This window comes from Drosophila montana, unplaced genomic scaffold (assembly GCF_035044405.1).
Source record: "Drosophila montana isolate Dmon_TW-CO22-7 unplaced genomic scaffold, ASM3504440v1 contig_1687_1, whole genome shotgun sequence".
Taxonomy (NCBI): domain Eukaryota; kingdom Metazoa; phylum Arthropoda; class Insecta; order Diptera; family Drosophilidae; genus Drosophila; species Drosophila montana.
In genome coordinates, this window is record NW_026996616.1 from 1,285,444 (window position 1) to 1,310,233 (window position 24,790).

Consider the following 24,790-nt stretch of genomic DNA (forward strand, 5'->3'; position numbering starts at 1 on the left):
TAACATAGCTCCTTTTTATCCCCTTCAATATATACAAAATTTTGAATTCTTTAATTTATTCAAATCAGTCTAAAACCAACATAAACAAATAATTGAGTACATGAAACACTAACTGACACTATAAACGATTAATTATGCGATTTAATCGATACTATCGCATTTAACAACACTGTATCGATATCGAAGTGGTGAGAACAACCCTGTAATTGCAAACCAAGGGCAGTAACAACGACTTTGAAGCCCTGGTGTTTAAGTTTTTTTTGTTAGCATTGCTTAATTACAATTGGTAAATGAATTTTCAATGAAATGCAGTGCAAAAATTGTTAATAATTGTGGCAGGAAATCGAGTTGCCTATTGAAATAACGTACGAACGACTGAGTGTGTGTGTGTGTGTGTGTGACGTGGATGTGTGTGCTACTGTTTCGTATAGATGTACACACACGTACGCACACGCACGCACGCACACAACGAAGAAGTGCACACGTCAGTGCCACGAATTCTGGCCAAAATTTGCCAACGGCCTCAAATTGAATTAAATATAGATTGTATATATTTTATATATCAAATACATGTCCTTCCATCATTGCAGTCAATGTCGATAGCTAGCAGGACGAACCTCACGAAACACACGCGACGACATTGGATATATCCCCGCCGGAGATAGCCAGTGCGGTTTTATTTTTTGTTTTCCCCCTCTGTTTTTTGTTGTTGTTGTTGTTTTTGTTTTTAAGCGCATTTAGCTAGTTGCATTTGGTTTGTAATGCCCGGGCACAGGGGCACGGTGGAGCCGGAGGATGCCGATGACAGCAGCTCCACGGATTTATCACTTGGCCAGGTAAAATGTCTGCTTCATTCCACTTTCCCTTCTTTCAACATTTCCGACTTTTCCGACAGGCGACAACTGGCGGCGGCGGCAAGGCACGCCTGGACAGCCTGCGCGAGAATCTGTTCAAGCAACAGGTAAGCTTACCATGTCCCATATGCTAGCCTTTTATTCATGCCGGACTCTACTCTGAACAGGAACGTCTCACGGCGTTGCGTGAGCGCGCGCTGCGCAAATCCGAGGATGGCGCTGGCGCTCCACTCAAGTCCAGCCTAAGTGATTCCATGGAATCGCTCAAGTCGCTGGGCCAGAAGCTGACCATGCTGAAGGGCTCGCCGGGCCAGCAGCTGCTGTCCTCCACGCCGCTGGTCACGCCCACCAAGCTGGCCGACCAGCTGGAGTACAGCGGCAGCGAGAAGCTGCAAATGCTCAACCAGCGCACCGAACAGAATCGTGCGCTGCTCGAGCAGCGCAAACGTGACATGGCCAAATCGCTGCAGTCGGTCAAGACGGGCCTCCGTCTGAGCACCAGCAGCGAGCTGGGCTCCTCGATGAGCGATCTGCGCGCCGCGGCTGCAGCGGCGGCGGCGGCGACGCCGGCGCCCGTGTCGCGGCATCGTTCCGCGGCGGATCTGCAGCAGCAGCAACAGCAGGCGCAGGCGCAGCCGGCCAGCGAGGAGGGTCGCCTGAAGCTGCTGAAGAACAAGATGAAGCTGATCGAGATGAAGCAGGGCCGCAAGGAGCAGGAGCTGCAGCAGGAACTGCACGAGCTGCGCCACGAACTGGCGCAGCGCGAACAGCACATACAACAGCTGGAGGCGAGCGAACGCCCGCTGGCCGAGCAGGAGAACACCCGCCTGCACGCCGAGATCGAGCAGCTGCGCACGCGCAACGCCGAGCTGGAGCACAGCAGCGAAATGCTAGAGACGCTGCGCCTCGAGCTGCACAGCGCACGCGAGCAGCTGCTCGAACAGCAGCAGAGCCAGGCCGTCTCAACCGATGCGCAGGTCAATGTGGAGCTGGCCAAGCAGCTGCAGGAGCTGCAGCAACAATTGCTGGAGCAGCAGCAGCAGCAGCAGCTGGAGGAGCTGGATGAGCCCAGCGCTGGCAGCGAAACGCAACGTTTGGCCGAGCTGGAGGCGATTATCGAGACGCAGAACGAACAGCTGGCGGAGAAGACCACCGAGCTGAATGTGCTCAATGTCAATTTGCGCGTGCTCGAGGAGCGGCTGGCGCAGAGCGTCAAGAGCAAGCCGCTCTTCCAGGACGAGGAGGCGGCGGCCAGCGAGCAGCTGCAGCTGCAGCAGCTCAAGCAGAAGCTGGACGAGTGCAACAAGAGCAACATCAAGCTGAAGCTCAAGTGCAAGCAGGCCGAGAAGCAGCTGCAGCAGCTGCAGGGCCAGGATGCGCAGCAGGAGCTACTGCGATTGACGGCCGAAAATGAGCAGCTGCAGCAGCGCATCACGGTGCTCGAGGATGAGAAGGGCCAGTGGCAGCTGGCCCATGTCGAACGGGAGCAACAGGTGGAGGAGGATCAGCAGCAGCAGCACCAGCACCAGCAGCAGCTGGTGAGCAAATCCACGGCCACAGCTGGCCAAAACGACGAGACGATACGCCTGCTGGAGGAGCAGAAGGAGGAGCTGCAGCAGGCACTGGCAGCGCTGCAAATGGGCAGCGCCGCGGCACGCGTCGAATCCGAACTGAGCGAGGTGCAGCTAGAGGAGCAGCTGTCGCAGCGCGTCCAACAACTGGAGGCGGAGGCCAACGAGCAGCGCCAACAGCTGCAGACGCTGCAGTCCGAGAAGGAGGCGCTCGACAAGAAGCTCAGCCACTACATCAACGAGAACATGGAGCTGCTGGACAAGCTGGAGAAGCTGAGCTCCTCCAGCTCTGCGGAGTCCATCGAGATTGTCGAACGACCCACAGATCGACGCTTCAGTCCGGCTGATCCAGCTGCCGTCGGAGACGGAGATGGAGCTGGAGCTGGAGTTGACCCTAATGTTGGAGCTGGACAAGAGCCAGCCGCTGCGCCTGTTCGGCTGCCGAGCTTTGTGAGCGAGCTCACCCAAACGGATCTGGTGGCGGCGGGGCCCGAGCTGGAGGTCAACGAGAGTCTCGCCCAGCTGCGCAACGAGAGCGACGAGCTGCTCCAGAAGATTGAGCTCTTCACCAGCGAGCGGCGCGAGGTGCTCGCCAAAATGGAGCAGCTGCAGGCGCAGAATGCCCAGCTCCAAGTCCAGCTGCAGACGACGCAGGAGCAGCTGCTGGCGGAGCGTGGCTCGCTGCAGGCACAGCTGGAGGAACTGCAGCGGGATAAGCAACAGCTGTCGCTGCAGTTAAGCGACAAATCGTCGAATCTCTCGCAGGAGCTGAGCTCCATGCAACGCTCCTCGGAGGTGGTCGCCGCCCTCGACTGCGGCTCTGGCGGCGCCGCGCTCTTCGACAAATGCGAACGTTCCCTCTCCAAGCTCAGCTCCGAGCTGGATGCCTATCGCAAGGCCAACGATCGCAACGCCAAGCTGAACGTGTCCAAGAAACTGGCCAAGGAGGCCAAAAATGTGCACAGCCAGCTCTCGGAGCTGCTGCACAAGGTCAAGGAGGCCAGCACCGCGGTGGAGACGGTCACCGTCGTCGAAACCGTTGTCGCTGTCACTGCGCCCAATGGCAAAGCTCTCGCGGAATACGAACAGCTCAATGCACAGAATGCCGAGCTGAAGGCCGCCCTGGCAGCGCTCCAAGCGGAGCTGGACGAGATGCGCGACAGCTGCGAGTCGACGTCGGAGCAGCTGTCCAAGCGGGCAATAGGCCACAAGCTCGACGAGGAGTGGGAGCGGGAGCAGGAACAGGAGCGGGAGAAGGAAAGGGAACAGGAGCGGGAGAAGGAAAGGGAGCGGGAGCGAGAATCCCTTATAGCGGAGCAGCAACAGCAGCTGGCCCAGCTGGAGTCGATCATTGCGGAACTGCGCGCCGGCGAAACGGAGCACCTGCAGCTGATTGGCAGCCAGAGCGCGGAGCTGGTGCAGCTGCAGCTGCAGGCGGAGCAGTACGATCAGACGCTGAACAACAGCGAAATGGCCCACGAGAAGCACATGGAGCAGCAGCAGCGTCTGCGCCGAGAGCTTCAGTCGCGCATCGAGACGCTGGAGGGGGAGCAGAGCATACTGCAGGCTTTGGTCGCCGAGCAGAAGCAACAGCTGATCGAGAGCTACAGCGAGGGCGAGTACGAGACGCAGCTGAAGCTGCTGGAGCTGCAGCAGTGCCAGCAGGAGCTGGAGCAGAGCGAGTCGCGCAACAAGGAGCTGCGCGACAAGCTCAAGAAATATGCCTTGAATCTTAAGAAGCGGCAGGTGGAGCTGCAGCAGGAGCAGGCCAACTCGGCGGAGCTGCGCGACCAAAAGCAGCGCCTCCAAGCGGAGCTGGAGCAGGCGCAGCAGCAGGCCCAGCTGGAGAACAAGGAGCTGCAGCAGCAGCTGCTCAAGCAACAACCCAAGCTGGCCAAGCTCAAGGAGGAGGTGGAACGCCTCCAGGTCGAGCTGCAGAACACGGTGCACGCCAATACGGCGCTGCGCCAGGAAAGCTACCAGCTGGAGCTGTCCCTTGCCGAGCAGACCAGCAGCGAGGAGCTGCGCCGCCAGTTGGAGCAGAAATCCCTGAAGTTCGACAAGTCCAAGGAGGTGATCAAGCAGCGCAACGCCACCATCCAGAACCTGCAGCGGGAGCTTGCCGAGCTGCGTGTCCAGCTGCAGGCCCAGTCCGAGGATGAGGAGTTGAAGCATTCGATGATGCTGCTCCAGGTGCAGCAGCTGCAGGCGCAGAGCGACCAGCTCAGGGAGGACAAGATCAACTTTGAGATGGCCTACGCCCGGCTGGAGACGCTGCACTCGGGCATCCAGCTCAAGCTGCAGCAGGATCAATCCTATATCGAGTCGGTGGAGGCGCAGAATGCCGAATTGCAGACCAAGTGCACGGCACTCGAGGATCGGGCCGCTGTGCTGCAGGGGCACGAACTGAGCGGCAAGGAGGAGCTGCAGCTGCTCGAGCAACAGCTGCAAATGGTCGAGCAGCAGCGGGCCGAGAACGAGGCGCATCTCGCCGCACGCCTCCAGCAGCTGGCGGAGCGCGAGCTCAGCCAAAGCGAGCAGCTGCAGCGGCTCGCCAGCGAGGCGCAGGAGGCGCGCGAACAAATGCTCGCACTCCAGGCTGCGCACGATGCGCTCCTGGCGCGGCACAAGCAACTGACGCAGCAAGCCCAGCTGGCGCAGGAGGAGCGCGACCAGGAGCTGCACGAGCTGCGCACACAGCTGGAGCAGCGCAACCAGGAGCTGCAGCGCCAGCGACAGGTCTACGATGCCAAGCTGGCGGCCAAGGCCAGCGAGCTGGACGAGCTCGACTGCGATCTGAGCGCACATATGGAACGGGCCACGGCGCAGACGCGTGAGCTTACCCATCAGCTGGAGCGCGCCCAGGAGCAGCTGCAGCAACGCGACGAGCAGCTGGCCCGCCTCAACGAGGAGCTTGCCGAGCTGGAGCGCGAACGACTCCAGCTGCTTGACAGCAGCCAGCGGAATGTGCAGCAGATGCAGCAGCTCCGTATGCAGTCCAACCAGCAGCTGCGGGCGCTCCAGCAACAGATCGCCGATCTGGGCACGCACAACCAGACCGACGACCAGGTCCACATCGAGACGGAGACCAACCGACTCGCCGAGAAGCTCGCCCAGCTCGACGAGCAAGCCGAGCAGCTAGCTCTAGCTCCAGCTCCGGTTCCAGCTGACGATTGGATGGCCTGGTCCATACCTGATCCTGACCCTGGCCAAGTTCCAGTGTCCGCGGAGCAGGTATGTAGCTGAACAACAAAAAAGACTGCTCTCTCCCCTCTGCCCGTTAACGGAGCCCATTTATGGGGCAGTCTCGTTTAACTTGGCTGCCTCAAGTCTGATCTCTTCGAAATAGGAAAATACGGGCCGGTGTCCGAAAACTTAACCCACATCCCAAGTTTCGTGCATCTGGCTCGAATAGTTCTCGAGTTATGCTAATGAAGAACAAAGTCTTAAAATCAACTTTTTTAAGTTTAAAGATAAATTTGAAAATTTCATTCTGCTAAAGGTAAACAAGAATATTTTTCCAATTTATCAATTCTCAAATGATTTGGGTCTCGAACCGCTTTAAGTTGAGCTCAAAACTGGTTCAAATCGTTTTTTGAATTATCGTACAATCGGTTTTGTTTTGATTAGGCAGAAGACTTAGTGAACCGTGCATGGAAATCGGTTCCGTTTGAACCGGTTCGAGTTGCCAATTCGTCGATAACCAGTTTAAGTTATATTCAACTTAATTGCCGTACAACAAAATTAGGTTTAATTGTTACAAACTAGCAACCGGTTCAGTTGTGGCTTACTCTGAACCGGTTAACTACTGTAAATACTTCAAATCAACGGTTCAAAATTATTTTCATTGCAAACTCGTTCAGCTGTGTATTTTTTTTTAAACGTTTCTAGTTCTATAACGATTAATAATAATTTTACGAACCGGTTCAGGCTTTATTGGGTGATAAAAATCCGTTCAAATAACCGGTTCAATTTAGTTTTTTTCAAACCGGTTCGGTTGAGTTCTGAACCGATGAACCGGTTCAGTTCAGTTAGATGCAATTCCTAGAAAAGAAATCCAGATCAATAAACCGGTTCAACATAGTTTTTTTTGAACCGTTTTAGCTGTGTTTTTATTGAAACCGCTTTCGGTTTTATCTGGCACAATTCATATTTTTTTAAAACCAGTTCAAGGAACAGGCAAAAGACCGTTTGCGAACCGGTTCAGGTGTATTTCGCTATGAACCGGTTCCAGTTCAGTTAGATGATATTCCTAGAGAAGAAATCCTTGTTCAAATAACCGGTTTGATAACGGTTAGAGATAGTTTTGCGAACCGGTTCAGCTTTGCTGCTTTGCTTTGCGGTGTCTCAGGCGAATCTAATCCCCGTCCAACCGTCTCCGTCTCCCCCTTCCCTATTCCCCTTCCCCTCCGATTACCCCGCCTCATTTATTTGCCGGAACTGATTGGATTTATTTTCGCAGAGTTTGCCATTGCCCGCGCCCGCCATGTTCTTTGGCGGCGATGCGGCGGCGGCGCCCTCGCCCTTCGACGAGATTGTCGCCCAACCGCTGCAGATGAGCACACAGAATGTGGGCGTGGCACAGGGTGAGTCGAGCGATCGGAGCATCGAGAATCTGCAGCGCAACGTGTCCGATCTGGAGAAGCACGCCAAGGAGCTGGAGTCGCAGCTGGTGGCGCGCAACCAAGCGCTGGCCGAGCACGAGGAGCAGCGCGTCCAACTGGAGCGGCTGCTGGCCGAACGGGAACAGGAGCTGGACCAGCTGCGCGCCGCTGCCGAGGAGCGCGAACGTCTCGCGGCCATCGAGCAGCTAATACAGCCGCCCACCCTGGACATGTTCTTTGGCGGCAGCGGCGGCGGCGTCGGTGAGACGGTGCCGGATGCAGCCGTTGCCAGATCCCAACAGGAGCTGGGTCTGCCGCAGAGCGAGCCCGTCGTCGAGCAGCTCATAACGCCAAAGAAGGCGTATCTCTGCCAGCCAGAGCAGCAGCAGCAGGAGCAGCAGCAGCAGCTGGAGCTGGCCATCGACTGGGCCGTGGACGTGGACGAGGATCCGTGGGCAAATGCCGGAGCCGAGCAGCAGGAGCAGGAGCAGCAGCTGACAGATGTGAATGCAGCGCTGCATGCGCGCATCGAGGAGCTGGAGGCGCAGAAGGCGAAGCTGCAGACGAAGACCGCCAAGCTGATGAAGTGCGTCAAGGAGTACCGCAGCAAGGAGCAGCAGGAGGCGGCGCGCAAGGACAACAACAACGAACTGGACGGCGCCATCATGGACGAGCTGAAGCTGCAGCTGCAGCTGCAGGAGACGCGTCAGGCCAAGACCGAGGAGCTGCTCCAACAGCAAACGCTCGAAAAGGAGAAGCTAGTGAAGCGCATCGATGTGCTAACCGCCGGCAACGAGCGCATGGCCGAGCTCAAGGAGCGCCAGGATCGCGAGGTCCAAATGTATCAGACGCGCATACGCGAGCTCCAGCAGAAGCTCGAGCAGCTCGAGAGCTGGGACGAAGTGACAGCCACGCCCACGCCCATCGCTGATGATGCAGCGGATGCGGCGGATGCAGCACGTGCAACCATTGAGAATTTACAGGCCGAGAACCAGGAGCTGAACAGCGAGTGCCAGGAGCTGTTGGCACAGCTGCAGCAGGAGAAGCAGCGGGCGCAGCGCGAACGGGAGCAGCTGCAAGCGCAGCTGGAGGAGGCACATGACCAGCAGGCGGAGCAGCTGAAGCAGCAGGTGGAGCAGCTGAAGCAGCAGGCGGAGCAGCAGGTGGAGCAGCAGGTGGAGCAGGTGAAACACCAAGTGGAGCTCGAGAAGCAACAGGTGAAGCAGGAGAAGCAGCAGGCGGAGCTCGAGAAGCTGCAGGCGGAGCAGGAGTGCCAGCAGCTGCAGCTGCAGCTGGCTGAGCTCAGGGCCAAGCAGCTCGAGCTGCCGGCGATGGTAACGACGCCGCCAGCTGCGACTGCAACTGCAGCCAGTGATGATGAGAGCCGGGCGCTGTTGCAGGAAAAGGAATCGGAAATTGTGCATCTGAAGCAGCGCATCGAGGACCTAATGCGCGAGGATCAAACCGAAAAGCTGGTGCTGGAGATTCTAACCAAGAACCAGGAGCTGCAGCTGCTGCGCATCCAAGTCAAGCAGCTCGAGGAGGACAAGCTGGAGCAGCAGCAGCAGGCCAGCCAGGCGGCAGCTCAGCCGGCCGAGGAACTGGAGCAGCTGCGTCGCCAGTGCGAGCAGCAGCAGCAGGAGAAGTCCGACATGGAGGAGGAGCTGCGCGTGCTCAACAATCATGTGCTCGCCAGCCTAGAGCTGGAGGACAAAATGAAGCAAGCCCTGCTCGAGCTGGACACGAAAACCATTGAGATAACCGAGCTGCGCAAAACGCTGGAGCAGCTCCAGCAGCAGCAGGCGGAGCAGCAGGTGGAGCAGCAGGCGGAGCCACAATCCGATATCGGGGCACTGAACAAGCAGTGGGAGGCGCTGGTGGAGCAAAAGTGCAGCGAGGTGGCCAGCATTTGGCAGGAGCATCTGGCGCAGCGCGAGGCCGATTACCAGGCGAAGATCGAACAGCTGACGGCAGATGCGGCCCAATCTCCGGCAGAAAAGGCGGAGGAGCCAACGGACGTCGACGAGATGCTGGTGAAGATGCAGCGAGCGCTGGAGACGCAGGAAATGGAAATTGTGACATTGAAGGAACAGCTGGCGATACGTTCCGCTGAATATGCACGTCTCGCCTCCCAATACGATCCCTTCCGGCTGCAGAATACGCTCGGCGGCGGCGGCAATCCGAGCGGATCGACAGCAGCGGGCAACAGCTCGGATCCGCAGTCGGCGGAGCTTGTGCCCAAATCGGATCTGGACTATGCGCTCATGATGCTCCATCAGCGAGACATGCGCGTCGAGGAGATGATCGTGGAGCTAGTGCAGCTGCTCGAGGAGCGCGATCATCTGCAGCTCAAGCTCTCGGACACGCTGCGCCAACTGGAGGCCGAGCGCAGTAAGTCTTGTCCACACACACACACACACATACAGCTGCTCTTCAACTAATTCCTTTTAATATTCCCCATTCATGCAGCTGGCGCACCCTCCTCCATCTCGCCGGCGGCACCGACGACGACGGCGGCGGCGGCCTTGGGCAGCCCCAACCTACAGCTGAGCGTGAGGAGCAGCAGCAGCAGCGGCGATCTCGCCGTGTCCCCAGCTGCCAGCGGCAGCGATCTGAAGCAGAAGTAAGTCCCGAATGACTAGACTAGATAAGTCCCGAATTCCGGTCAATCGCTTGAACTGCATCTCTGCGTAAGAGAAGCCAAGGGTGACTTCATCCTCCTGGTGTAGTCATCCTCCAGCTAGGCATCTTGGCCAGCTAATCTTTACTCTTACGACTTCATCAATGACCCTTCCCAATTGGTTTCTTACATCCCGATCGTGCTCAATAAGGCCAGAATTTTATTTTGGGTTTCATCAAGCGATCAAAAGCGTCAAAAGGAGTTCGACGATCCGTGCACGACAAAGATCCCTTATATATATACATATATATATCTACGACCTAAACTTGAGTTCTCACAATATACTATTCACCAAGGCAGACTTGAATCTGCGCAGAAATAATTCTTTCCTCCTACTCCACATCTGATGATTAAGCTTGCTTGAAATCGACTCTTCTATGTTGACTAGCAAATTCATCTTCTCTTCAGAGTTCTCTGTGATGACTATAACAGGGATTGTGGAATATTCTGCTCGGAGTCTTCTCTTCCGCCAATAAAGTCTCAGTCTCAGAATACCCAGATTAACTAATAGTTCATATATTGTTGCCCACAGATTGGCCGAGCTGCAAACGGTGAAGCATTCCAAGGACAAGGCAATTGTGGACGAGCGCGAGCAGCGACTGCAACAGATGGTTCAGCTGCAGCGGGACATGGCGAAGGCGGCGCCAACAGCCGGAGCAGCAGCAGCCGGCACGTCTCCAGTGACAACAGCTCTGCCTAGTCCTACTCCTCCTGCGCAGCAGCCGCAGCAGCAGCTCGATGTGGATCCAAGTAGGTGACATTCTTAAGATTCCTCTAAATAACGATATTAATTCAATTATAATCTTGGCCAGGTCAACCTGCGCTGCGCTCCCCTTCCATGCTGCTTATGGACTGGATATTGGGAAACAACAAGAGCGAGGACGAGGCGCCACAGACGCCACATAGCCTGTCCTCCCCCCAGCAGCAGCAGCAGCAGCAGCCGTCGTCGTCGTCGTCGTCGCATCCTCCGGCGAGCAACTAGCAGCTCGCCAAGCGTCGCCAGCGTCGCCAGCGTTGCGCCAAGTTGACTGAGGCGAAATAATTATCGATTTAAACAACCTAGCATAAGAGTTCTATATTGTGTACCTTGGCTGAATGTAAACAAAGAAAGATGTAAAAGAAAAACAGCAAAAGAAAAACGAAAAAACAAACAAACAAACAACAAAAATATGAGATCAACTATTCCCGAATTGAGGCCCGCGCCCACGTTTTATGTTGTAGATATGTAAAAATTGTAAAAAAAAAAACAAAAAAAAAAGGAGAAAAAACAACTAGAAACATATGAATATAAAAACGAACGTAAATAATATTTAAATTTAATGTTTTATTCCTATATATAAAATACATATATAATACATATATAATACTATATAAAACGTCTATAATACATAGATAAAGTAGTACTATATAACATACAAGTATTTTGTACGAAGGGATATAGGTATTATATATGGGTAGGTATGTATGTATGCGCTTGTGTGCGTATGTATGTGTGTTAGCGTATGCATGTATGTATGTATGCATATATGTATATGTATATGTATGCATGCATGTTTGTTTTCTAAGACCAAACGCAGACCAAGCTTATTTGTCGCTGTGCTGCAAATTTAAATGTAACGCCTTTCTACCAAGTGCTCTTCTCCTCGATTCTCAAGAGTTCAAGTAGGCTGTGCAGTTTTCCATGCTTTGCTGGTAGTGTAGTGGCTTTTTTTTGTTTTTTTTTTTGTTGTTGTTGTAGGTACATATGTATGTATGTATGTACGCATGAACATATGTTTGTATGTATGTGCATATGTATGTTGTACATTAGTGTGTATGTATGTATGTGTGTACATATGTGTGTACATATGTGTGTACATATGTATGTACATATGTGTGTGTGTGTGTGAGTGTGTGTGTGTGTGAGTGTGTGTGTGTGTGAGTGTGTGTGTGTGAGTGTGTGTGTGTGTGAGTGTGTGTGTGTGTGAGTGTGTGTGTGTGTGAGTGTGTGTGTGTGAGTGTGTGTGTGTGTGAGTGTGTGTGTGTGTGTGTGAGTGTGTGTGTGTGTGTGAGTGTGTGTGTGTGTGTGAGTGTGTGTGTGTGTGTGTGTGTGTGTGTGTGTGTGTGTGTGTGTGTGTGTGTGTGTGTGTGTGTGTGTGTGTGTGTTTTTTTTTTTTTTTTTTTTTGCTTACGGCATGGAGGTGAAAATCTTCGTAAGATACTGATGGCCCGGGCCAACCGTATGCACGATTCGCTGACTCCGTCAACACCTACGTACTAAACTCACCCCCCACTCACACACCACATTCCCCGCGGGATCACCGCAAAGTATTACTTCGCGGGGATGGGTTGCCTATTTTAGGCAGTCTCCATTATTCGTCGCTCCTTTTCGCATCGTCTCAGATCCCTCTGGATGCCTATTATCAGCTGACTTATATTCCTCCAGTTGTCCTCTCCTTCCAGCATGAACGTTACTAGTCCCTCAGGTGGGGGTACAGAGCCTACTGCGTCTCTATACCTCGAGCATTGGTACAGCACGTGTTCCGGGTCTTCGTCCAAATTTGGGCATGTCGGACACTCCGGGGTGTCCTCATGCCTGAACCTGTGGAGATACTTCCTGTACCCGCCGTGTCCAGTAAAAAACTGCGTTAGGTGGAAGTTAATTTCTCCGTTCCGTCTCCTAATCCATTGCTCCAGATTGGGGATTAGTTTGTGTGTCCATCTCCCCTTGTTCGCCGTGTTCCATCTCTCCTGCCAAGTTGCCATTGATTTAGCTCTCTCCGACCGTCGGATGACGTCTATTGAGACAGCTTCGCCTGTCGCTATTCGTGCTTTGAATATGTTCTCCATTTCCTTGGCCAATATATCTACCGGCAGCATGCCTGCCAATACTGTGGCCGCCTCGTCCGACACCGTCCGGAATCCAGAGATAGTGCGGAGTGCGCTTAGCCTGTAGGGGACTGACATTTTCCTTCTGAGGCCTTTCTGGCTTGCGACTGCTGATGCCCATATCGGTGCAGCATAGAGCAGCACGGAGGCTACAACTCTCGCGAGGAGTAGGCGTCTACCTGCTCTTGGTCCTCCTATGTTTGGTAGCATCCTTGAAAGGGCCGCCTGCATTTTTGCCGCTTTCTGGCTAACATACTCTACGTGAGGACGAAAGCTAAGCCTGTTGTCTAACATGACCCCCAGATACTTGATGGAAGCCTTTGACTCGATACTAACGCTGTCTACCTGAAATCTAGCAAACTCAACTATCTTGCGGCTTGTGATAAGCACAGCCTCTGTTTTATGGCCTGCCAGCTCCAGGCTAGCGCCACGCATCCAGCTGGCCACGATCCTTATGGCTGCATTCGCTGCCGCTTCTACTTCTTTTATTTCTTTGCCCACCACTAATAGGGCCAGATCATCTGCGAATCCTATGATTCTGCATCCCTGGGGCAATTGTACTCTGAGCACCTCGTCGTACATTATGTTCCACAGGAGTGGTCCCAAGACCGACCCCTGTGGGACCCCTGCTGTGACCATGTAACTCCTAGTACCGTCTTCCGTATCATAAGTTAATAGTCGATCGGACAGGTAGTTGGATATTATACGGAAAAGGGAGGACGGTATCCCTATTCGGTCTAAGGCTTCCAGTATTCGAGACCAGCTTGCTGAGTTAAAGGCGTTGCGGATGTCCAACGTAACCACCGCGCAGTACTCCTTCTCTCCCCACCTCCATCGGGTACCCTCTATTGCTTTAGTAGCAATATCTACCACCGCCTTAATTGCGTCGACCGTAGATCTAGCCTTACGAAATCCGTATTGCTGTTTGGACAGGGCCTCTTTCTCTTCAACCACCCTTATTAGTCGGTTGTACACGATCCTCTCCAGAACCTTTCCCGCCGTGTCCAGTAGGCAGATTGGCCTGTATCCCGAGGGTTCCTCTATTGGCTTATCCCCTTTCGGTAGGAGGATTAATTTCTGTCGCTTCCATCTCTTGGGAAATACACCGTCCTGCAGACATCTATTGTATGTCTCGGCGAAGGCGTCGGGTTTCGTCAGCATGGCTAACTTTAGCGTCTTGTTTGGCACCCCATCTGGTCCTGGAGCCTTTTTGTCGTCTAGCTTCTTGCTTGCCACTACCACTTCGTCTGTCGACACCTGCTGCACCAGTTCCGTGCTTCGTGAGCGGCTGACGACCTCCAATCTTGGGTGATGGGGGAACAGTGCCTCAACTATAGTGGCGAGTGCGGTAGGACAGGTCACACGGGTTGTTCGCTGGCTGCGTATCTTCTTCGTGACTACCTTATACGCCGTGCCCCACGGGTTTACATCGGCCTCGTCGCATATTTGCTGGAAGCAGCTGGATTTGCTTTGTTTGATACTTCTTTTGAGGTCTCGCTTGGCTGCCCGCAGGTCATCCAGCCTAGATGCAAAGTCTGGGCGGCCTCGGGCTCGTTGGGAGCGTCTTCTAGCGCGTAGGCAGGCCTTCCTTAGGTCGCTGATTTCCTCGTTCCACCAGTAGCAAGGTGCTCCTCTTCTGTTTAGCTTCCTCCTGGGCATGGATAAGTCGCACGCGTCCGAGATGTTTTCCATAAGCTGCCGTGCCATGTCTTCTGCTGACTCCGTGGCCCCAGTCCATCGAGCATGGCGTAGGGAATCCGTGTATGTTTCCTTGTCTAGGCAGTTGTCCTTCCATTTGGGGCCTGTTGTTTTGGGCTGCTGTTTTCTCCGTCCTCTCCCGTGGATCTCGAAATGCACTGCTTGGTGGTCGCTGAATGTGAATTCATTGCTGACTTTCCATGTGGTTAGCCTATAGAGTGAGCTGCTGAGCAGGGTGAGGTCTATAATAGAGCCTCTACCGGCCTTGCAGTACGTGAGCTCCTGCCCGTCGTTTGCAAGGCCCAGGTCGATCGCCGCGTGTGTGTGTGTGTGTGTGTGTGTGTGTGTGTGTGTGTGTGTGTGTGTGTGTGTGTGTGTGTGTGTGTGTGTGTGTGTGTGTGTGTGTGTGTTGTCCCAACAACGCGATTCTCAAGTGAATTCAAGTAAAGTCTCATAGGCCTCACTTCAAGAGCAGGAGGCGGCTGCTTCAATATTGGAGGCGACGGCAGCTTCAGCAAAGAAGGAAGCGGCGGCTGTAATATTGGAGGAGACGGCGGCTTTAAATATTGGAGGAGACAGCGGCTTTAAATATGGTGGAGACGGCGGCCTGAGCAAAGGACGAGGCGACTGTAAAACTGGATTAGGCGGATTCAACTATAGAGCAGGCGGTGGCTATGGCTTGGGCGGAGAAGGCGGCATACATATTTAACGTGGCAATTAAAAAAACTGGTACGTATTATAAATAAATAAATAAAGTATAAATAAATAAAGTATAGTATAATAAATAAAGTACGTATAAATAGATAAATAAAGAGCCAAGAGGAGAAATTTGGAGCTTTTCCACCTCTGTGGACAACTGAGTTCTTCCATAAAATTTTTTTTTGGTTTTTCAAAATATTTAAAATGTTGTAAATACATTTTCGAACCCATTTGCAGTTTGTTTATTTGCGATTAATTGCAGTTAGTTATGGAAAACACGCCAGTGTGTGCACATGTTTTAAATGTGATTATTTGAAAGCTTAACGGCTTGGCAGGATAATTGCGCCATTTATTTTGCCAATTTTTACGGATTAACTGCGATTAATTGCAGTTAGTTATCGATAACACGCTTATTAGCCGGCCAGTGTGTGCGCATGCTTTAAATGTAATTAATTGAAAACTTAACGGCTTGGCGGGATAAATGCGCCATTTATTTAGCCAATTTTTAGTGATTTGCCATGTCGGAGCCTGGCTATCGAAGTAAGCATACGCTGCGCCTGGCCGAGATGCGGCCCCACATGACGAGCTTTGCCACCGTGGCGCTGATCATTGCCAAGTCGGAGCCGAATGTGTTTCTGGACAAGCTGAGCAGCGAGCAGCGCGGCGTGATTTGCTTGACGTTGCGCGACTCCCGGTTGCACATAGCCAACTGCAAGTGCTGGGGCAGCAAGGCCTGCGTGGAGGAGTACACGGCCATGCTGCAAATAGGCGACGTCGTGGACATTGTCGGCGCCAAGGTGATGGCCATAACGCCCCCGAATATGCCCGGACTCACCGAGCAGCAGCATCGCTATCAGCCGCGCGGCACGCTCTCCTGTGCGCTGGTCATCAACGAGGGGCACGGCTATGTGGTGAGGCACAACGACGACGACGCATCCGTTCTGCAGCCGCTGCGCCAGCTCATCCATGCGCCGCACAAGCCGCTGAGCAGCGCTCTCAAGCTGGCGGATGTGCGCTGTGCCGCGCCAGGCGCCGAACAGCGCCCGCCCGTATACGTGGATCTGCTTGTCGCGGTGGCCGCAGTGCGTCCGGTGCGTGAGCTGAAGCGCAAGCTGGCGGCAGGCAATGCTGTTGGCAATGGCGCGGCGCGGCTGCTGCACTGCCTCGAGCTGGTGGTGTTCGATAGCAGCTGTGCCGACGGCATGGTATTCACGCTCTGGCACCCGGATTGGATACGTCGCGCACAGTACTGGCAGCCGCGCAAGACGCTGCTGCACCTGATCGATGTGCGGCTCTCGCATTCCCAGTTCCATGGCTGTCCAGTGCTCAGTCTTGCCAGCTGCACGCTCATCTATGAGCAGCCGCTGCCGCAGAGCGCGGAATGCCAGGCGCTGCTCCAGTTTGCCGCCAGCACGCCGCTCCAGACCTATGATATATTCGCGCAAACGGACTTGGAGCAGCTGCCAGCAGGTGAGCAGGGCCTGAAAATTGATCATGCTAATTCTGATAATCTCTTCCGCCTTGTGCCGTCAGCTGAACACATCCAGACGCAGATGAGCGTGCAGCAGATCTATGCGCGCGCCGAGGGCGAGCTGCAGGATGCGACCAGCGAACACTTTACGGCCGTGCTCTATGCCCTGGTCAGCAAGTTCGATCTGGACGGCCTGGCCGCCAGCATCAGCAAGAAATGGCAAGTAGCGGGTTGTGTTACCTATTGATAATTGTGAGCCTCCCGTCTCCCAGCAGCAAGGCGTGCCACAGGCTCATCCCGAACAGTCGCAGCGACTGCGACAACGAGAGCTGCCTGCTGGAGTTCTCGTTGGGCCACAGCGGCGCACGCATCGAGCACTTCTTCAACATCAACATACACTTGTCCGATCAGACGGGCACGCTGCTCGAGACGCGTCTCAGCGGCGGCGTCGCCGAGCATTTGCTCGGCCTCAAAGCGGATGCCTTTCTGCAGCTGTCCGAGCGCAAGAAGACGGAGCTGAAATGGCGCTTCCTCTTGAAATACTTTGAAGTCAAATTGCTGGTGAGGAAGCCAGCGGCAATGCGCAAGAATCTGGCCGTTATCGTCGTGGACATGGAGCTCATTTCGCTGGCGAGGCTCATCGAGAAGATAACCGTGTTTTGACCAGGAGAGGCTATGGAGGCGACAAGGCTAATATATGACAAAATATTTGTCACATATTAGTTAATACAAAGTAGTTATCGTCTTTTAACATATTTAAATTAAGTCCTTATTTATATATCTTATAGCTGCGTTGTCATAAAGAGCTGAAGAAAACTTAACTTAAGTTAAACAATATACAAAATAATGTTAGATCTACATATAAGGCTATCATAAATACAAACAAAGTAAATTAAGGAAAACGATGTGTCTTAAAAAAAACAGTATTGAAAAGCAAACTGTCTCATAAAATAAGTTAAATTAAATAATGCTAAAAAGAACGACAAATTGAAAGTCTATTAGACATATCTTCTAATAATCTAATCAGATAACAACTAAGTAAGGCTTGAAGCCGTAAATAATAACTTATCTTAAGATTCAAATTAATTAACATTCCTGAATATGTTAAATACAATAATTATCATTGGAGGGTTTCATGAAAAACAATCTCGTAAAGTAACTTGTAAAAGCCAAAACCAAAGTCTATTAAATGTATCTACAAATAGCTTTGGGATTAGCTCTGTAATTGAGTATATCTGTAATCTGAAATTGAAGAAGTATTGAAGTTATGTTTCAAATGTTTATCTAACTAGTAAAAGTTATCATAAAACAATCTCTTTTTTGTAATAATTTATAAAATTGTTTATTTTGTATTTAATAACAACTTATTTGTTGTAAAAAGCTTAATGAAGGCGTTGTGATTCTCTTAGGAGATAACTTAATTCAAGTTGAAAAGCAATATTTTTAAATTTAAATAATATCTCTAAAGAACATATCTTCAAAAAGCTTAAGTTAGTTTTAGGTCAGCAATGGAATATATATCTGTCTCCTATATTAACCAAATTTAGGGTCAAGTTAACAGCTATGATTTTTTGATCTTTTTGAATATTTAACCAAAATTGTACCAAATGTACCGTCGAGTTGGCAGAGAGTTTAGATCCTGGTATTATAATAGACCAAAACTTATGACTTAGGTTCGTGATATTTACGAAAACTAATATAACTCTATGTTAAAGTATAGATCAGAGCAGGAGAGAGCTGTCTTTTGTACTAGCTCCTTATAGACTATTATATTATGGCCAAAGTAAAGCTTGAGGTGTGCAGAAGATTGCGTCTTATAACAACTAAGACTTTACTGAATAGAAGATGAAATCCAAGAACAGAAGAGAGAGAGAGGGAAAAGACAGAAAGAGAGAGAGGGAGATCTACATAAATAGCATCTTTATTTCGCTTGGGTCTGTTGTTAATATTGTTTACACATAAAACGTTGCAACTGCAATATATATATATATATAAATAGTTATACAATCCAATAGAATACAATACAATACAATACAGTGCAAAGTGTCGAGACAATGTTTTATGCTACTATTTGGTTTATCTAAATTACATAGGCGCTTAAACGAGTACTTTGAAAATGAACTACATTTTGTAAACAATTACAATTTTTCGTATATTTGTTTGTTGTGTTTTTTTTTTGGTGCTGTTTACTTGCTAAGATCACAATAATTCGACTCCGGTTAATTACAATGCGACAATCGGCACCAACAAATTTGCGTGTATCTTTGCTCTGTTTATGGGTTAAGTTTTCTTAAGTTGTGGGAATGTGATCCAAATGGAACAATTTGGTAACGCTTAATACTGTAACTACGCAAAAAAACAATACGAATATCTATAATATAGAATATCATCATATGCTAAAAATATAACAAAACGCATTTCGCTAAACTACAAACAAAACAAACAACAAATCGTTGAAGGAAAGGCGTGAAAATGTAACAGCTTAAGGATGTGCATTTAGCAGTAGGTTAGCAGCTAGAAAGTTTTGCAGCTTTTTTGTACAGGGTCAGTTATTTGTTAATCCTAAACTCACAATTAACTCTAGGAAAACAAAATAGTATTATAGAAAGAGAGCCATGCTCTAGAGCGAGCCGGACATAGAGTTAGAGCGAGAGAGCGCTAGATAGCATTAAAAACATTTGCAACTTATACGATAAGATAAAAAAGAAATGTTAATACAATAATAAAAGAAGAGTGGCTCGTCTCTACTTGGAGCCCGTCGAATGATGATGCGGCGCCTGATGCAGATGCGTTTGCTGTCCGGAGCTTTGGTGATACGGCGACTGCTGCGGCGGCGGCTGATGGTAATGCTCCTTGGGATGCGTTGAGCTGCTGCCGGCGGCGGTTGACAATGCTGCAGCAGAGCTCTGATGATGGCCGGCATGATTCGAGCTGCTGCTGCTGCTGCTATTGTGACTATTGTAGTTGAGTTGAGGCAGTGCAGCGACGGTGGCCAGTGCGGCGGCAGCCGAGGCAGCTGCCACACCGGCGGTGGCAGTGTTCAATTTGCCACTGCCGCCGCTGTTGTTGACCCTCAGCTGACGTATTTCGGGAAAGAACTCGATCATCAAGATCTCGAGCAGCTCCTGCAAGGGCAAAAGCAAAAGCAAAACGTTATCAAAAGCTAGTTGGCGAATTGTCCGCTTTATCAACTCACATAGAACAGCTGCTTGTTGTACGCGGGATTCTGCAGGGCATCAAAGACCTTGAGGACGCCGCGCTTGGCGGCCTGGGCGCCAACGAGATTGCACAGCACTTCGGGTATGTGATCCGTGAGCAGCGCCTTGGCCGCATTGGTGGTCATCTCCTTCATATCATCGGAGCGTACCGGATAGGCGGAGGCCAGTACGCCGCCGGGCCAAAACGATTTCAATATGGCCGAAAAGTAATTGTGCAGCATGGACTCCTCGAAGAGGTAGGTGACAGATTCGCGGATTTGCCTATTGATGGTCCGGCCGTAGGTGATCTGCACGAACGAGATGATGCTCTTGCGCAGCCACTTGAAGACGCCGCCCATGTCGAAAATTTCGCCCATTAGCGCATAGAGCGGCTCCGCAATGGAGTCTTTGCTATCCAAATCGGCCAGCAGCTTGGCATCGCTGCTCGTCTCGCCATCCAGATAGTTGGACATGTCGTCATCGTCGCGCTGCAGGCCCCAGAACGGATCGCTGGCCTTGCTCGAGTCGTGCGCCTTGGCCGCGTCGCTTTTGAAGAGCGTCGATAGCGAGAATTTGGATTTTTTTGGCGAGGGCAGAGTCTGCTTCAAATGATCCGAGCTGGGGCTAAGAAACGTATAGATGGCCTCGCTGCCATTCAAATGGTCATCCTCCAGTATAAACTGTGTCACATGGACAGCACGATTAGCACAAATTTTTAGATATATAAATGTGTGTTTACATACATTCAAAAACTTTTGTATTTGACCCTTGGCCTTCTCCTGTGCATGCCGATCGGTCTTCAAGAAGAAGAACTTAAAGTTCGTCGGCAAATCGAGCGACTTCAAATTGGAGCTCACATGCCGCAGTTTACGTTGCAGCTCCTGAAATAAACGGATTGTCGGGTTTAATAGCGATCCACTGTGTGTCTGTTTGTGCGCTCACTTACGTGCACTTGGTTGAGGGAACGCATGACAACCCAGCCGCTGGATATGCCCGAGGGACGACGCCTCTGAGCTCGGCCCGTGCTGCTCTCGCCATTCTTCGTGGCTGGCGGCGCATTGATATCCTCGTCCACGTGCACTAGGATCATGAACTGCAGCGATTCCTTCTCATCGGACACCTGAAAGAGAGACACCAAATCGATTTGAAAAGCATGAGCAGGAAGTTTTTGCGCAATTGTGAACGCACCTCAACGCTCTGTATGGTGGCCTTCCATTTGCCGAGATGCTCGGTCCAGGCATCGGTGCGTCTTAAATGGGCCTCCGTTTGACGCTTCTCGCTCTTGAGCCAATCCATTTCCTTTTCGAGTATTTGCAGCACCTTCGACTCCGGCTTGACCGAGTATTTGAGTGCATCCAGCGCTTGGTTCTTCTTGTCGATGCGCTCCTGTATTTGCTCCAGCTTCCTGCGCGCATACGATGTGTGAGCGGCGACATCGATGGCAGCCGGAGCACCGCCAGCGCCATTGAGGCCATCGGCGACAATCGCCTGCTCGTCGTCGTTCGAATCGCCGAGCATGGTGGGGCACATCAGCAGGGTGGGATCGTTAAATTCGTTCGAGTCGAGCGCCTCCTTGAGCTGGCGATACTGATCGCTTAGCACAAACGGTGGATAGTATTTGTCCTCGAGTGTGCGCAATATATTGCGCTGTATATCATAGAAAATATCTGGACCCGCATCGCCCAGGACGAAGGTCTCGATTAGCTTGCGCTCATGCTTATCGATTTGTATCTCCGGCTTGGGCACGCGTATGTACGTATAAAAGATCTCTGTGCCCAGCTGATGTGTGGCCGATTTGTGCGCATGCTTCATCTCATCGACGGCCAGGTAGAAGCCAACCAGGGCGCTGGCCTTGAGCGGCTCCAGGAACAGCGTAAAATAGCGTCGTCCCACTGCCGTATTGAGTATCTCCAACAGCGTTAGATCCTGAAATAGACCAAATGTTAACATGTTTTTTTTTGTTATAGATCGGAATAATATGCGTTTACTGTGTCGCTGGAGTAGTTGCCATTCCAGCCAAACTTGGCCAGATTCTTCTCGCACTGACCCTTGGCCAGCGAGAGCTGCTGCACGTAACGCTTCAGCCGCACCGCGGCGGTTAGCTCCGATTTGGTTAGCGTATGATCCTCGGTATCCGGATCGAGGCCTTTGGCACGTTGCAAATTCTGCATGCTGGTCGCGTGCATCAGATCATTGACAATGCTTTTGCGTATTAGCGACAGCTCCTCCAGGTTGCCCGAATTGTTGATGATCTTCAGGAATTCCTCAAAGCTGGCAGCGTACTCATAGCTGCGCTTACTAATCGCCGCCGCCGCCAGACGCGTCTCAATGTTCTGCACAACCTTCTGATTGATATAGTCCGGTGCGGTCAGCATTTTGATCATCGGAAAGAAGACTACCAGGAAGGAATGAGGAAAGTTTCGATTATCTCAGGAGGAGGAGGAGTATTTCAAATTGGCTAACTTACTCTTGAAGGAGAGTATCTCGCTGAGCAGCACCTTGAGCGGGGGCAGTGAGTAGCCGCGCGGCAGCAGCAATATGATCATAATCTCGCACAGCTTGCGCAGAAACTCCATTTCCTTTTCCTCATCGACCAGGTACGAATTGGTGCTGAACACCGGAGCGCTATTTGTTTCGGCCCTGCAATAGTTGCAATTCGAAATTAGGATACAATTTGGAGTCGTTTGCAATGGGAAGTAATTTGAACTTACGCGCGCGACTCGGCAATGCGTATCTTTTCGAGATGCACCGTGACGCGATTGACCATGTCGACGGCTATGATCTTGGCTGGATCCATTTTGGCGGCACGTTCGTGTATCTTCTGTATGGCATTCCACAGATCCTCGCGTATCACATCGTTGATAAGCTTTGGCTTTGTCACAACATATCTGAAAAAAATGGACATCAAATCAGATTGGATTGGATAAGGATTTGGTTGAAATCTATTGATACCTACCCCAGCCAGGGCACCATAAAGTCACGCAGGACATACTCGATGATCTGCTGCAGCTGCAGATCAACTGTCTTGCCAAAGATTAAGGGTAAATTCGAAGGATTCTTAATGGGATTTGGCAAATCGAAGATGTTGCACCTGCATTATGAGAAAGCATATATGAGAATATGGCACGCGCGTAACGTTGCTTGGACGGGGGATACTTACTTGGTGGCATTGTAGAGCAGCTTGGAGGGATGTCGATTTGGCTTTGTGGGCTCATTGGTCGTAAATATATAATGGATATAGACGGTGCCAGCGACAGCTGTTGGGACGGCCAAAGGGTTACACAATCAAAAAGTCAAAACCGTAAGAGATAACTAGTCGGATGCCCGACTAGAAGATACCCTGCACCCAGCTTCAGGCAAGTGCTTGTTGTCCGATCTCTATCAATGGAACCGTTGGGAAGCTATTCAAATTTGTTCCTGATATCGATTGTTATCGATTTCTTGGAAACGGTACAAGGCCTGGGATATCCTTTGAGTGGGACGCGTTAAGACTTAAGCTCAAAAATATATATATGTAGATACTTTAAGGGATCGGGTAGGTATGCCTCGTTCTGTTCGTTCATCATACCCTTTAACGCATATTCAATGGGTTCAGGGTATAGAAACCGATTAAAGATAAATTTTTAATTAACGATTTTAGTGGAATATCAAAGACATATTTATATATTATATATATATATGGAATATGACCGCAAGCAGATAAGAAATGAGTCATGAGCAGATTACGTATATCCATCGATTTGCTTGGTGTAACTGATAACTCTGGGAGTATTCTCGACTCACCTGCAAAGACCAGCACCAGGGAATAGATGACGAACGCGAAGAATAGAAAAAATGTTGGATAATACCAAATAACGGCCAAAAGCGTCGATGCGATGCCCGAAATGATAATCTTCCAGTTTAATTGCAGCGCACGTAGCGAGCTGAAAAAAACAAAAAAAAAAAAAAAAAAAACACATATACTAGGAAATTGAAAGCAAATACCATGATGAGCAAGTGTGGGCAGGAAGCACGGTGATTCTATAAATAATAATGACAAACACCCCCCACCCCACCCCACCCCACCACAACCCTGCATTATGCATTCACCACTTGGACGGCACGCACACATACATATGCATTAACGTAAAGGATACACACACACGAGACACGCATCTAAAGTTAATGCAGCGTCTCCACTTACCGCGTTGCCAGCAGCGTTAGGCGCTGTGTGGGCGTTGTTGGCGGCTCTGGTTCGATGGGAAACAATGGGCGGCGTCGCTCCATAACGGCCAGCTGTTTCACTACGCTCCTTCAGTGTGTGTGTGTGCGTGAGTGTTGTCGTGTGTGTGTGTGTGTGTGTGTGTGTGTGTGTGTGCTGGGCTAGTGGCTTACAATAACTGTTATTATTGCTGTTGTCGCTTCTGCTTTTTTGTATTTGAATAGTTGATGCGTTTTGTACATTTTTGACGTAGTCGCGACGCGCTTCTTGTTTCTTGCTTAATTTGTAGCTCTTGTTGTGGCTTTTGTCATGTCGTCTGGGCCAGGCCACTATTAAAAATAGTTCTCTATAACCACTTCCGCCACCCCCGCGCCCACGCCGTCACGCCGTAAACGGTACGCCCAACGCCCTTGCGCCTTAATGTCCGAAAAGTGACGTCGTTGTCGTCGTTGAAGCACTTTAATTTGATCTTGGTATATGGGTTCAGGGATCATACAGCATCTGCGTCTCTTTTATGGCAACAAGTTGACATTGACAACCGCCGAAGGGGCGGCGCGGCTAACGATAAATGATAAGAGCGGCGCAGCGACTGCTGCCTGCAGCTCTGCATCCATAAAATCGTTGCGGCTGTGGCTGCTTGTTTTTGTTGTGTTTGTTGTCGTTGTTGTTGTTGTTGTTGTTGCCAGTGCTGCGTAGATAATAACAAATTGGAATTTGACTTGGCGCGTTCGATTGGTGGTCAAGCGGCGTAAGCGTAATTATTCATAGCACGGCGTTCACTTCCACTTTCAATCACAATCACAAATACAATAAATGCAAAATCAAAGTTCCCGACTGTATTGGTGCCATTGGATTTGTTGATTTCGTATCGATAACGATAATATGGATAATGTATTGCAGCTTCGGCTCGATAGACTGAAAAACTAATCGACTGGCCGCCACTCGAC

The 24,790-nt window shown here is 51.0% G+C and overlaps 3 protein-coding genes across 4 annotated transcripts; 2 read left to right on the plus strand and 1 right to left on the minus strand.

The window, feature by feature from the left end:
* The first annotated feature begins 189 nt into the window (after positions 1 to 189).
* On the plus strand, positions 190 to 11,004 carry lva (lava lamp). Of its 2 annotated transcripts, none has more exons than XM_064700119.1 (8): positions 190 to 286; positions 591 to 836; positions 896 to 961; positions 1,022 to 5,659; positions 6,888 to 9,420; positions 9,499 to 9,652; positions 10,242 to 10,459; positions 10,522 to 11,004. In XM_064700119.1, the coding sequence occupies exons 2-8, from the start codon at positions 762 to 764 to the stop codon at positions 10,689 to 10,691; spliced, it is 7,854 nt and encodes a 2,617-aa protein (XP_064556189.1). In that variant the 5' UTR covers positions 190 to 286; positions 591 to 761; the 3' UTR covers positions 10,692 to 11,004. The 2 variants fall into 2 exon arrangements, with proteins under 2 accessions (XP_064556189.1, XP_064556188.1); XM_064700118.1 differs by having other exon boundaries at positions 232 to 365.
* A 4,415-nt stretch (positions 11,005 to 15,419) lies between these two features.
* Positions 15,420 to 17,257, plus strand: hdm (hold'em). Its single transcript, XM_064700226.1, has 3 exons — positions 15,420 to 16,444; positions 16,508 to 16,664; positions 16,721 to 17,257. Exons 1-3 carry the CDS (start codon positions 15,493 to 15,495, stop codon positions 17,106 to 17,108), a joined length of 1,497 nt encoding a protein of 498 aa, XP_064556296.1. The 5' UTR covers positions 15,420 to 15,492; the 3' UTR covers positions 17,109 to 17,257.
* A 1,093-nt stretch (positions 17,258 to 18,350) lies between these two features.
* snz (snazarus) lies at positions 18,351 to 24,504 on the minus strand. The gene is made up of 12 exons (XM_064700104.1): positions 23,826 to 24,504; positions 23,426 to 23,565; positions 22,803 to 22,899; positions 22,599 to 22,733; positions 22,354 to 22,530; positions 22,110 to 22,282; positions 21,631 to 22,037; positions 20,831 to 21,568; positions 20,589 to 20,762; positions 20,386 to 20,523; positions 19,642 to 20,322; positions 18,351 to 19,570 (listed from the first exon to the last, which is right to left on the minus strand). Exons 1-12 carry the CDS (start codon positions 23,906 to 23,908, stop codon positions 19,190 to 19,192), a joined length of 3,324 nt encoding a protein of 1,107 aa, XP_064556174.1. The 5' UTR covers positions 23,909 to 24,504; the 3' UTR covers positions 18,351 to 19,189.
* Between the last annotated feature and the right edge of the window lie 286 nt (positions 24,505 to 24,790).

Bases quoted from the DNA above. Each gene is read 5' to 3' on its own strand.
- lva (XM_064700119.1), top strand. From the start codon at position 762: ATGCCCGGGCACAGGGGCACGGTGGAGCCGGAGGATGCCGATGACAGC. The intron at 9,653-10,241 runs GTAAGTCCCGAA...TGTTGCCCACAG, and splicing joins GGCAGCGATCTGAAGCAGAA to ATTGGCCGAGCTGCAAACGG. The intron at 10,460-10,521 runs GTAGGTGACATT...AATCTTGGCCAG, and splicing joins GCAGCTCGATGTGGATCCAA to GTCAACCTGCGCTGCGCTCC.
- snz (XM_064700104.1), bottom strand. From the start codon at position 23,908: ATGGAGCGACGCCGCCCATTGTTTCCCATCGAACCAGAGCCGCCAACA. The intron at 23,566-23,825 runs GTAAGTGGAGAC...TGTTTTTTTCAG, and splicing joins CTAACGCTGCTGGCAACGCG to CTCGCTACGTGCGCTGCAAT. The intron at 22,734-22,802 runs GTAAGTATCCCC...CTCATAATGCAG, and splicing joins CTGCTCTACAATGCCACCAA to GTGCAACATCTTCGATTTGC.
- hdm (XM_064700226.1), top strand. From the start codon at position 15,493: ATGTCGGAGCCTGGCTATCGAAGTAAGCATACGCTGCGCCTGGCCGAG. The intron at 16,445-16,507 runs GTGAGCAGGGCC...TTGTGCCGTCAG, and splicing joins CTTGGAGCAGCTGCCAGCAG to CTGAACACATCCAGACGCAG. The intron at 16,665-16,720 runs GCAAGTAGCGGG...GTCTCCCAGCAG, and splicing joins GCCAGCATCAGCAAGAAATG to CAAGGCGTGCCACAGGCTCA.